General features: G+C 52.6%; 1 protein-coding gene across 4 annotated transcripts in view; it reads right to left on the reverse strand.

Annotated features, from left to right (window-relative positions):
- Positions 1-1,185: 1,185 nt before the first annotated feature.
- The window catches only part of DENND2B (DENN domain containing 2B), a 159,142-nt gene continuing 148,020 nt past the window's right edge, over positions 1,186-12,307 (reverse strand). For 3 of the 4 annotated variants that reach the window (XM_036258639.1, XM_036258642.1, XM_036258640.1), the window contains 7 exons: positions 10,363-10,511; positions 6,085-6,262; positions 5,748-5,789; positions 4,478-4,589; positions 3,513-3,752; positions 2,554-2,640; positions 1,186-1,952 (listed from right to left, as the gene is read on the reverse strand). In XM_036258639.1, the coding sequence (XP_036114532.1) occupies positions 1,918-1,952; positions 2,554-2,640; positions 3,513-3,752; positions 4,478-4,589; positions 5,748-5,789; positions 6,085-6,262; positions 10,363-10,511 (843 nt within the window). In that variant the 3' untranslated portion in view covers positions 1,186-1,917. The remainder of the gene's footprint in view (positions 1,953-2,553; positions 2,641-3,512; positions 3,753-4,477; positions 4,590-5,747; positions 5,790-6,084; positions 6,263-10,362; positions 10,512-12,307) is intronic. The other variant, XM_036258638.1, reaches the window with a different exon arrangement.

Genomic DNA, 12,307 nt, shown 5'->3' on the forward strand with positions numbered 1-12,307 from the left:
GTGTTAATAGTGACACATCCTGGAGGTAACTACACCCCATTTTGGACTTTCTGATTATAACCACGGTCTTTTCTCTACCTCAACTGGAAACCCAGACTCATGAGGCCTCAACTTCTGCCCTCCTATTCCTGGAAGATGCCGAGGCCAACTATGTAGGAGGTTTTTCAGAGGAGGAGACAATCCTCTACTTTGCTTTATGAGGCAGGCAGCAACCCCAAATCGTAGACAGGTTGGGATCTGCACAGGCCTCATTGGAGATGTAGAGAAGGAGGAAAGGGAGCTAAGAATGGGATTGTCTCCTATTTAAGTAGGCTAGGGTGGAAGAATAGGAAAACTTGACTTCACAGTTCAAATCCTTCCAGATCCAGACCCAATACTAATGTACAGAATTCCAGCTCAATGCCTCATCTTGGGAATTTTCAAGGTCTGTGCTCTGCAAAGGCCTTGGGTAGGTAGAAAGCCTAACCCACCCATATTCCCCACCCTGCTTCTCTCCTTGTTCTTCCATGGCAGGGAGCAGGACTTTCTGTATTCAGTCCTAGGGTTCCAACAGAAATAACTTCACAGAGTGACATGGAGGAGCCACAGGCTCTCCGCAGGGCTATCAGCAAGCCCTAGGTTGGCTTTAGCAGGGCTTCTTTCCACCAATGTCAGGATACTCAATGATGTCTTGAGGGCTTCATACCGAACAGGAAAATGTTAAGATTCACCTAATAGTAGAGCCTAAGGGCAATGAGAAAGAATTTTCCTTCACTGGAAACACTGACATAGAGTCTGAACAGTTGGCTATTAGAGAGGGAAGCTGAACCAGAATGATGATTAGGTATTTTCTAACTCTTAAGACTAGTCATATTTTCTGGCCAGGTAGTTCAGTTAGTTAGAGGATCATCCCGATATACCAAGGTTGTGGGTTTGATCCTTGGTCAGGGCACATGCAAGAATCAGCCAATGAATGCATAAATAAATGGAACAACAAATCGATGTCTGTGTCTCTCTCCCTTCCTCTAAAATCAATTAAAAAAAAACTAGTCATACAAGTCAGACCACAGAACCCTATTTCTGAAGCTAAACTTGTAATCAAGTACTCAATTTCCTGCATGATGGTGTTTCACCCTTGAATGGCCTATCTCAGTCCATCCCCCAGGAGAGAAAATTATAGATAATGAAACCAAGGAACACATGGGGCTCTGGGCCCAAACAACTGTACACTGTTTATTGAGAACACCCGTAGATGGTGGGAAGGAGGGATGCCCTGTACCGCATCATGGCCATCACTGACTGGGAGCCGGGCCCGGAGAGCACTGGCAGAGCTGGGGGGTGGGCTTCCCATGACTCACTGACCATCACCAAGGTGGGAGGAACAAGAGAAGGCCAAGCCCAAGAGCCTGGTGTCATGCTGCAAATGGGGATTGATTGACCTTTGCCTTTGAAAAACAGGGTTAGGGGAGGGGGGACTACTAGAAAAAAATAAAAACTCTAAAAAATTTTTTTTAAAAATAGTCCCCCTGTACATAACAAGACAGCATCTGCTCTCCATGGCCCGAGACTGGCAGCAGGGGCCTCAGGCAGGCAGGCCTTTAGGGGAAGATCAGTGGTTTGGCTGAGACAGTCAGCTGCACATAATTGGCCAGTCACCAGCACCCAGCAAAACTTCATCCATGCTCAGGGCAGGGCAGGAAAGCACCCAGCCTCTCGGGAATATACAAATATTTACCAGATTCTCTTTGCTTGTTACAAAAACAGATAAGAAAGCTTACAGCAGATTATTTACAAACAGTATCTGGGATATGAAGGCAGAGGTGGGCTGGCTTGGAGGGTGGGGTCTGTGGGGACAGAGCAGCCACAGCAGCCCAGAAGGTCCCAGGCTGGGCCCCCTCCCCAGGCTCCAGGTTCTACAAGGCACTGTGGGAAAGGGGCTTAATTCTTCTTGTGGAGGAACTTCATTTTGTTGCCTGTGGGCCAGAAAGGGCAAGAGTGAGAATACTTCAATGACATCTCTTCTGACAGCCCTAACCCGCTCGGTTGGAGAGAGGATTAGACAGACTGGCTTATGACAGATCTGATCCATGGAAGGGAAAACACTCTGGAGCTCTAATGAAGACACTGGTTAATAATCACTGTTTGACTTTGGGCAAGCATTTAACTTCTTTGGCTTCAATTTCCCTTTAAACTGAGACATTTTATGGTCTAACTGGCTGAGCTCTTTGAAAAGAGTGGAGGTTTTCAGACACAGCACTCTGGCACTGCTAGTTTTGCAGACCCCTCGTGGCCTAGAGGAAAGCTTTCTGGTCCTAGTGGCCCTCCTATTCACCCAGACCTGACTCCGGTGAGGATCTGGGGTTTCTCTTGGTTCTGCAATTTGGTAAATACTGTGCTAAATGCCCCTGAAGCACTGGGCTGGGAACCTTCTCTTCACCAAGGGCTGTCTTCCTGTTCTGTCTGTAGCCCAGTATAAATACCCTTTGACATTGGTTTAGAGCAGTCTGGGGTACAGATCCCCTCAGACCCTCCCTTGCTGGTGAACATCTATCCATCAATGATAAGGCTACTTACCCAAACCTCGGAGAAACTTATTCATTCCACTCTGCTCAGTGTCTGGGAGTTCCTCTAAATACTGCTCTACTCGCTGCTCAAAGAGGCCTGGGGAAGAGGAGAAACAGAAGCAGGGAAAAGAATGGTCACAGGAGGAAGGGAAGAGGAGGCCAACAACAGGGCCCAGATCCCAAAAATGTAGAAACCAGTGATCTGCAATTATAATTTACAGCGGCATCTTAGGATTCAGACTGGCTTATCATAACAGTCATTAGTGACATCTCACTGGTGTTCACTGATCACGGCTGGAGGCCCTCCTTACCTTGCTCTGAGGTGCACATAGTGAGCTGCATTATGACAAAGATGCTACTCCTCGTTTCAAAGCTGCTCCTGGGTAGACACCTTCTCTAGTTCCCTTAGACCACTCTACCATGTTGTTTCAAAAAGGTTTGTTAGGCTAAGTGGACAGTATTAGTGGGCAGAATAATAACCCTGATTTTCGGCAGAAAGATGTTGATGAGGTGAAAAAGCCCTAGAGTGAACAGAGCTAATGAAGTAACTAGAGAGAAGAGGACCTTCTGCTCTGAATGCCTTCTGCCACCAACCTAAGACAGAGAGCTAGCTAGCTCATTTCTCTCGGAGGGCCTTCGCAACTCTGGATTCTCAGATCGCCCAACTTGCTCAGTCAGGTCTTTCTGAACAAGAAGGATGTTTGAGGAGGGGATGGGCAACCAATGGCATACTGTTCTTGGAGGAGATGATCCCCTCTCTAGCCACATGGCAGCAGCCTGTGGGTGTGTACTGAAACAGGAGGAGAAGAAAGCTCCATTAGGAGTTTCTATCAGAAGAAAAGGGACTTTAGGAGGCATGGCCCCAGCCAATACCCAAGAGCTTCCATTAGTGCTGAGTTATTCAGCCCTGCTGGTAACAAACATTAGAGAAGGGCCACGGACCCCAGCCCCAAGCTCTTCTAACCTTACCCTTTGCCCGACACTTTCTTAGTTCCCTGTCTTGGATGAAGCCAGCAAACATCTGAGACTCCATAAAAACCTCAAGAAAACGGCGGATGCTTTTGGAGGCCACAGACTTGCGGAAGGCTTCTCGCTGAAAGGCCCTCTCCCCCTTCTCACTCTGGGTCAGGAAGAGGGAGTAGTGCCCAACAGTCTCCACAAAGAATCGGATGAACACCTCCGACACCAGCCCATTGAGGGTATTACATTCTGGAAGAGAAAACAAAATCTATGAGGTTCAGGTCAAGAGCCTGCATCTTCGACCTCCAGCTAGTGGTGTCTCCCTCTCCCCAACAAAATTCCCAGCCAGAACCACTTATCTGTTCTTGAAAAGACCTCCTGTGCTCCTAGGCTTATAAGTAGCCCAAAGCTTGGAGGCTGGAAACTGCGCTGAACATGGAAGCTGGCAATACTTGCCACATGATTGAAGTTGAAATCAGAGACCAGAGGACCCCTTTCCCCACACCCCATGCCCTTGGTGGTTTTCCTGGCTTCACTGGGAGAGCTTGCCCTCCATCTCCCAAGGGGAAGGACTGACTAGTTTCCTGTCATCAAGAAGAGTCTTTGTAGCTGTTACAGGTCTGGGTTCTCTTTCCCAAGCCTCCTGAGGTAGAGAAGACTCAGAGGGAAGAGGGTAGCTCTGTTGCCTGGGCCACCCAAGAAGCAGCCTCAGTACTGTTATGTTCCTGAACTCCCTCTGATAAAATACCACAATACTTCTCTCCCCTCAGACCTAGTCAAGACGTAACTCCCTGAACCCCACTGGTGAGGGGGTAGAGAATTCTAGGCTAGAGTGAGATCAAAGTCCTACAACTGGAACCACATCAGCCTGAAGGGCCTGGTGCATAGAAACAGTCCCGCCACACGAGGCCCAGACCCGGAGCAGAGGGAGTCTGGAGCCAGAGCTGGCTGCGCTGTAGCAAAGCCTCACTCACCATCGTCGGAGTCGCTGTCAGAGTCCTGGGAGATCAGTTCATTCTTCCTCTCTAGAGCCTGCTCCAGAGCCGCCTGTAACTTCCTAGGTAACAACGTGTCCTCATCATCCATCTGCAGGGGAAGGAAAATACTCAGTGATAATGATCATAGCCGACACTGACTGAGCACTTACTATGTGCCAGGCCCTGTTTGAATCACTTAAATATACTATCTCATTCAATTCTCCCAATAACCCTGATACTATTTATCAACCTCACTTCAAGATGAGAAGCTGAGGCCCAGAAATGTTAAGAAACTTGTCCAAGGTCACATGGATAAGAAGTGGTACAGGGGGTGGCATTCACAGGACCAGCTAAGGGTAGACTGGCATCCTGATGCAGTCTCCCCAATTCCTCCATCTTCAGCTCCAGGTGGGAAGTGCAGTTGGCTTGGGGTGGGGAGACTGTGGCCCAGCCTGTGTCTCAGGCATGAGGTTAGGTTGTCATCCCTGTCTCTACATTCAGTGTCTACAACGATGCCTGTACCTGGAGTTGTAGCTCTGTGGATGCTGTGTAACAGACTGCACACTCCCAGGGGTACAGCATCAGGCTGTACTTTTTTTTTTTATCCTCACCCGAGGACATTTTTCCATTTTTTGTTCAGGTAGAGTGGGAGGGAGAGAGAGGAACAGAGAGAGAGAAACATTGATGCGAAAGGAACACATCAAGTGGCTGCCACCTGCACGACCAGCCAGGGCCGGGGACAAACTGCAACCGAGGTACATGCCCTTAGCGGGAACCGAACCCGGGTCTCTCTGGACTGCAGGCCGACACTCTAACCGCTGAGCCAAACCGGCCAGGGCTAGGCTGTACTCTTTGTAGAAGAAAGCCAGTAGGATCTCCATCACCAAAAAATGCTTTTCGAAGTTGACAACAATAAATGCAAACCTACATTCCATGGCAGTCTATGTGTCATGTGTGATCAATCCCCCAGCAACATTTCAAGGCAGGTGCTATCACCGTGCCTGGTTTAGAGACGAGAACTTGGCTCAGAGCAGTTCAGAGGCCTGTGCAAAATCATGTGGCTCAAAGGTGGCAGAGCCCAGAGGTCTAGACTTCCCAGATGACCTTCTCCCACCCTTGTCTGTTCTGTGGCTGTGGAACCCAGACAGCTCAACAAACAGGCGGTGAAGGTCGGGCAGTGTGTGCAACAGGGCTGGCTGCTCTGCCGTCTGTGTCAAATAAGCACCCACCCGAGGGCAGGCCACGTTCTGCGGCGTCCCACTCTTACCTGTCGGATGAATCGGTCAGATCCCAGATTCACCATCAGTGCCTGAGGAACAGAGTCATTAGCAACAGTGATTCAGGTATGAATCCCTGCAATGCCCTCCCCAGGCCTCCACACCCCCTGATTCCCAGGGTCAGACAACAGGAATAACTCCAGCTGGGAACAGTCGTCCCAGGGAGAAAGGGCAAGAGCTAGGTAGAAAGGCCCAGAGGTCACAGATGAGAAGATCCCAGGGCTTTTCTCGCCTCCACTCCCCCTCTGCCCTTCCCTCCTGGGGGTTTCTGTTCCTTCAGTCCCTTCCTTCTTCCCGCCCCACCAGCTGGTTCCCCAGGTGGCCTACCTCCTCCACAGGCAGCTCCTTCAGCTTGGGAAGGGAGCTGGAGAGCAAGCCAACCAGGAAGGGGGTGGGGCAGCAGACGATGTCAATCATGGAAGCCGGGAGGACAGGAATGAAGGTGTGCTGCCAGGAGAAGGGGTAGAGCAAGGCCACCACCGCGTGGGAGCAGCTGGAGAGGGTACTGGTAGACAGAGAGAGAGAAAGTGCCTGAAGCCAGGTCCAGAACCTTCAAGGAAGGGGAGTTAGAGCCTGCTGGGGGCTCAGAACATCCTTTTATGTTAAACCTCCCAGTGCAACACAAATAAATGCTAATGGGGTTTACACCTGAGTCTGACCCTACAAGCCAGTGAAGCCCCCACGTTCCCACTGGTCAGAGCCCCAGTGACACGAGTACTACCTTCTTTGGTGACTCTATCTAGAAAATAACCAGGAAGGTATGTAGCAATGCTAGAACACACAAAGGACTCAACCCCACCCCCACCAAAGGGCCACTCAAATGCACAGGCAGGCCTGGCTCGTGCAGGGGTACCAGCTCAGGCTGGGAAGCACAAAGGTAAAGTGAGTAAGAGTTGATCACAAATTCACAGCATGTAAGAGCTGGAAGGTCCTACATAGGTCATCTCATCAGTTCAATCTTACAGCTGGGGCCACCGATACCCAGGGTCAGTTTAATCACAAGTGCAGACCTGCAACACAGTCAGACTTCCTGTCTCCCAGCCCAGCGTTACTTCTGCTGTTCTGCCCTCTCTCCATCCCTTCTTCTCCTGGATTGGAAAGCGTGGTCTGACTGAGGTGAGGGGGCTGGCACCATTCTTACCATCTTTCCTCTCAGGCTCCAAAAAATAGCCACAGGTCTCAGTGGGGTCATCCCTCTCTTTGCCTAGAGGGGGCTCCAGGCCTCTATGCCCAGGTGCACTACAGGGCCAGCTGTGCAAGCAGAATGACCAATGGGAGCTGAGGACAACCTCTAGGATGCTAGCTGGAAGGTACAAGTGAGCGCACACGCCCTGGGTGCGTTGAGGGCTGGGGAAAGGCACAGGAGACACCCCGGCCTGAACTTTCCATCTGTCAGGAGCAAAGTCAAAGGCCCTCCTCTAGGGACCACATTACAGATAAGGAGACAGAGGCCCACAGTCAAGATCACTTTCAAGCTTGACTGTCCCACCCTTTCCTTCACATCTATTCGTCCCACCTATTCGCCACCGAAGTTTGGTCCCTACATGATCAGCTCCAGTGTGACTCTTGCCCTTTCACAACTAATGTCCTGCTAGTCAGAGGACATGGTTCTGATCCACGACAGAAACAAAACCCCTCTTCTAGAAGGATCTCTGGATGGTCACGAGTGTTTTGTTAGCCAGTGCCTTGCTTGGCTGCCCTGCCACCCTGTGGACACCCAAAATACTGCTGGGCCTTGAGACAGAGACACAGGTGTCCTGGCCCTGACAGCCCTTCCCCTGGGGACCACAGCTCTCCCACCCCAAGGAGAGCCATCTGAAAAAGATCTGGAGAAAGGTGATCACAGGGCCTGGGGACACACTGACTTCCACAATCTCCTCCAGTGGGACTTGGGAGGCTAAAGGCTTTGTATACTCCCTAGGTCTGATCGCTGCAAAGCTTGTGCACGCACGTACGTACACACACACACACACACACACACACACGGACATCAGAACCAAGTCAAGGGTCAAAGGACTTGTGGAATACCTAAATCATGAGCACCGGACAGGGGCTGGCTGCACTGAGCCCTGACCACATTCCAGGCCTGTGTCCATCACTGGGCTCCCTACCCCTCTCCAGTGAGAGGCAGGCCCAGGGCAACACATCTTTTCCAAGATCCAAGACTGGCAGAATTTGAATGCCCAGCCAGGCCAAGAACAGGACCCTGGGGCATTTTCCTCCCTGAATGGTTCAGAATGTGCTCAGAGGCAGCTGCAGCCGCAAGAAACAATAGTTGTTTTCATAGCCATACTGGAGCTGGGCTAAGGGTGGGGTGGCAAAGCGGACACTCTGCCCCCAGTGAGGGAACAGAACCTCTCAGAATAAAGGCCTCAGGGTCCAGGTTCTGTTAGGGGCACCAAGGTCTGGCCAGACCAGAGCCTCACAGCTGGGCAGCTGGGGTTTTGCTGGTGGACAGTGAACGTGGATGGCAGAGAGGCACCAGGGCGGGCAGGGCCCATGGAGCTGTCGTATCTGGCCAGCTCCAGCTGCCGGCCTGGGGGGCCCACAAAATACACAGGACAGTGGGACAGAGAAACACTAAGGCTACGAGGAGGAGTAAGGGGAAGTTTTCATTTTTAAACTTAGAATTTCCTGGAAAAGTCACAGCTTTGGTTTTTCCTCCTTTCCTTCTCCTGGGCTAAGGGTGGGCCGGGGGTCCTGCCCCGGTGGCACTGGGAAGTCCATTCCTCCTGCTCCCCTCGCCAGCCCCTCACACATAGACAGAAACAGCTCAGGGATCCTGGGTTTCCCGGGACAAACCCGAAGGAGGACTTTTCCTTTCTGCCTCCCACATCAGCACCTGGCACGGGTATGGCACACAGCAGGCAGCTTAATGCCTGGACGAATGAACTCACCCCTTAGAGAAAGCACTGCTTCCTGTGGTGGATTCTCTGATAAAAAAAATAGCCCTGGCCAGTTTGGCTCAGCGGTTAGAGCGTCGGTCTGCAGTCCAAAGAGACCCGGGTTCAATTCCTGCTAAGGGCACGTATCTCCGTTGCAGTTTGTCCCCGGCCCTGGTTGGGTCAGTTGGGTCATGTGGGTGGCAACCACTCGATGTGTTCCTTTCACATCGATGTTTCTCTCTCTCTCCTTCCCATTCCATCTGAACAAAAAATGGAAAAATGTCCTCAGGTGAGGAAAAAAAATAAAAAATAGACAATGTGCTGCCAAGATCTCGTCCTCTCTCTGACTGTCCCACCCCCCACATACATGCTTTGCTATGGTCTCCCCTAAATGTTTGTGTCTCCCCAAATCCATATGTTGAAATCCTAACCCCCAAAATATATTAGGAGGTAGGGCTTTGGAAGGCACTTAGGTCATGAGAAAGGAGCCCTTGTAAATGGGATCAGTGTTCTTACAACAGAGACCCAGAGAGATCTCTAGCCCCTTCCACCACATGGGGACACAGGGAGAAGGCACTGGCCGTGGACCAGAACGCAGGCCCGCACCACAGTGCAACCGTGTCAGTGCCTTGATCTTGGACTTCCAGCATACAGGACTGTAAGAAATGAATTTATGTTGTTTATAAGCTACCAGTCTATACTATTGTGCTATAGCAGCAAGACTAAGCTCTTTAAAAAAAAAAAACATTGGTGGCCTAGAAGAGCTTGGCATCTTCCAGAATGCCTCATGTCCAGTGACACTCCTGTCACCCTTCCCATGGCCACCACCAGACCCTGGCATCTGGAACTCCTCTAAAATCGTCAGAGCCAATGCTTCAGACCAAGACTTGTGAGCATCCAGCTCTTCTCTCATTCCTCCTGAACCAGCCTCCCAGCCTCCCTGAGGCTCCAGTTCCGTACCTCTCCTTGTTCCCTGTGCCAGTGTGGCCAACGTTCCTGAACCACGCCCCTCCCCAGCGCCTTCAGCACCTTCTCCACAAATCCCCAAGTGCCTGGCCCCGGGTCACAGTGATCAATTACCTACTCCAAGTGACACCCTCGGCTGGCCCCTCAGTGGCTGGCCCAGCACTCCTCGTACGTCCCCTACCCCTAGTCAGTGCCCTGGCCCCTTCCTCGTGGGGACTCTTCCTAGGGTTTGTCACTCCTCAAACTCAGCATCCCACAGAGATGGCCTTGCCTCCCCTTCGGGCGGAAATGCGGCCCTCAGCCAGAAATCGCCTGACTTTCTTACCTCTCCATAGACATATACAGGAGTGGGCAAGAGTAGGTTTACAGTTGCTTGTATGAAAAACAATACAATTAATAAATACCAATACAAGAATAAACTGTGTTCTGCGTACTCACAACTGTACACCTACTTTTGCACATCCTGTATAAGCATCTGCACAGTCTTGGCTGTTGCAAAAGAAGTGTCCCTCCTCTTCCTCAGGCCAAGCCCTCCACTGGGGTCTCGATCCTGCCACTGTGTGTGCTCCCGAGCACTGCTCCTCAACCACCTCTCTTCCCAGGCTTGCCAACCTTTCCCTCTCCACTGGATCTTCACCTCACCACACGCACACGCACACACGTGCGCAGGGGCTGGCCGACTGGGGCTCGTAAATACATGCTGCACGAATCAGTGATGTGCCTTCCCCTCGTCACCCTGCCCTGCTGGCCCTACCTGAGCTTATCTGCCACAAAGATGACCCGGCGCTCCAGCAGCAGAGAGGCGAAGATCCGGATCAGCTGGCGCACACTGAGGCAGGTGAACAGGCACTCGAAGTCCACGTGCTCCAGCCGGGAGTCCATGGGCCGCCGCAGCTCTAACACCTGTAGGACAGCGGCGGGAAAGGGGTCGCAGCAGGCCAGGTGGGTGCACTCCCAGGTCCTTCACGGTGACTGGATGCTGCTTTCCCTTCCCACTCTCTTCTCCAGGGTCTCCTTGGCCCCTGTGCAGTAAGACCCAGTCTCTTCCTCCCCTCAGACCATGGCTCTGTGCCCCATCAGACACCTCGGTGAATGTGGGGAGGCTCCAGAAGGGGCCGAGGGGCCACCCATCAGGCTCTCAGGAAAGGGAGGAGGAGAGCTGACTGCTCTCACAGGTAAGGAGAATGAGGCAACAGCAGAGCTTGATCTGTGGGGTCCTCCCCGCCCTCTTGCCCATCTCCCCAAGCAAACACCTTGGCCCCCACACGGACCAGACCCCACAATGGATGGCCATAGGAAGAGCATCTCGCACCCCGGGCTCTGTTCTCACCCACCTCGGGAAAGGCAAAGCTAGTGTCTTTGTCGCCATGCCCCCCACTTCCTTTCCTGCTAGAAGAATTTCCTTCCAGAGGCTGTCTGTCCTGCTGTCCTCACCTCTCTACCTGTCCACCTGTCTAGTCAGGGACAAGAAAGACATGAGGAAAGGCTGCCTATCCTATAACCTTGCCAGGAGGCCGGCTTCCTTCCTCAGGCCCAGGCCCAGCAATCTCTCCTCCCAAGGGGTGGCAAGGGCACATCCATGGGCAGTGCCACCGCGCAGAGCCACTTCCCCAGGCGCAGTTCTGAGGGTGGAGGGTGGCGGTGGGCCCTAGCAGTGTGAGTCAGGGAACCGCTGGCCTCAGGCCACACCTAAGTGCTGTCACTGCTGTTGCCCAGTCTCACCCTGGGTCCCTCGGCGAAATGTGCACACGGCATGGACGTGCAGGTCGCCCAAGAACCGAGAGACGACAAGCGCCCTCTCACAGCCTGTGGTGCCAGAGCTCTCTTCAAGGGCCTTCACCCCACATCATCCCATTGGTGCCTCGGGGTCTAAGCAAGTGAAGTTTAAGTCCTAGCTCAGTATTCATCCCTCTGGGCCCCAGAGAAGCAGCAAAATGGGCACACGTCCCCCTAATGATCTGTTTATGCCCCATCTCTGCCTCCGATGGTGTACTCCCACAGAGCCCATGCTGGGTACCCCAAAATGCTCAGTGAATGTGGGCTGAAGGAATCCCACACCACAATTATGCCGGAGACCTTTGCACCCCTCCTGTCTCGACCAGAAGTCACAGTGAAGTGCCTCCACCCTGCTCCCGAGAGCCTGTGTGCTGTCCCAGAGGCTCTGCCCCGTAGCACACAGCCCTGTGCTCCTGCCGCCCTCGGGCACCCTCCGGGGAGCGAGGATCCACCCGGAAGCTCCGGATCTGGGCCTCTAGTCCTTCATCCCTGCCCTCAGGAGCGCACAGCCCAGTAGGCCCGGAAGAGCCTAATCACATCCCTGGAGACTGGTGTCAGGACAGAGAAAACATGACGAACACCTGCAGAGGGGCTGAGAGGGCTCTGAGGAAGGGTGCCCACCTCATCGGGGGCAGCAGCTCGGCACAAGGTGCTGAACTTGGAGAGAAGGGAAGTGTCTTCTAGGCAAAAAGAAGCAGGCTTCACGGACAGGAAGCAACTCAAGTCACAGTGACCACATCCTGAAGATCTCCCAGCATGCTGTGGGGCTCTGGGGCAGAGTCGCCTGTCCCAACCAGACCACTCATGAAGCCTAAAGTCCCTCCAAACAACGGTGGGTGAAGGGAGGCTAAGAGAAAGGCCTTAAATGGTATTCGCCACTCCCCGCAAACCCAACATTTCTCTCCTTAGTGCCTCTCCCCTCT

This window comes from Molossus molossus, unplaced genomic scaffold, assembly GCF_014108415.1.
Source record: "Molossus molossus isolate mMolMol1 unplaced genomic scaffold, mMolMol1.p scaffold_m16_p_13, whole genome shotgun sequence".
NCBI classification, from domain to species: Eukaryota; Metazoa; Chordata; class Mammalia; order Chiroptera; family Molossidae; genus Molossus; species Molossus molossus.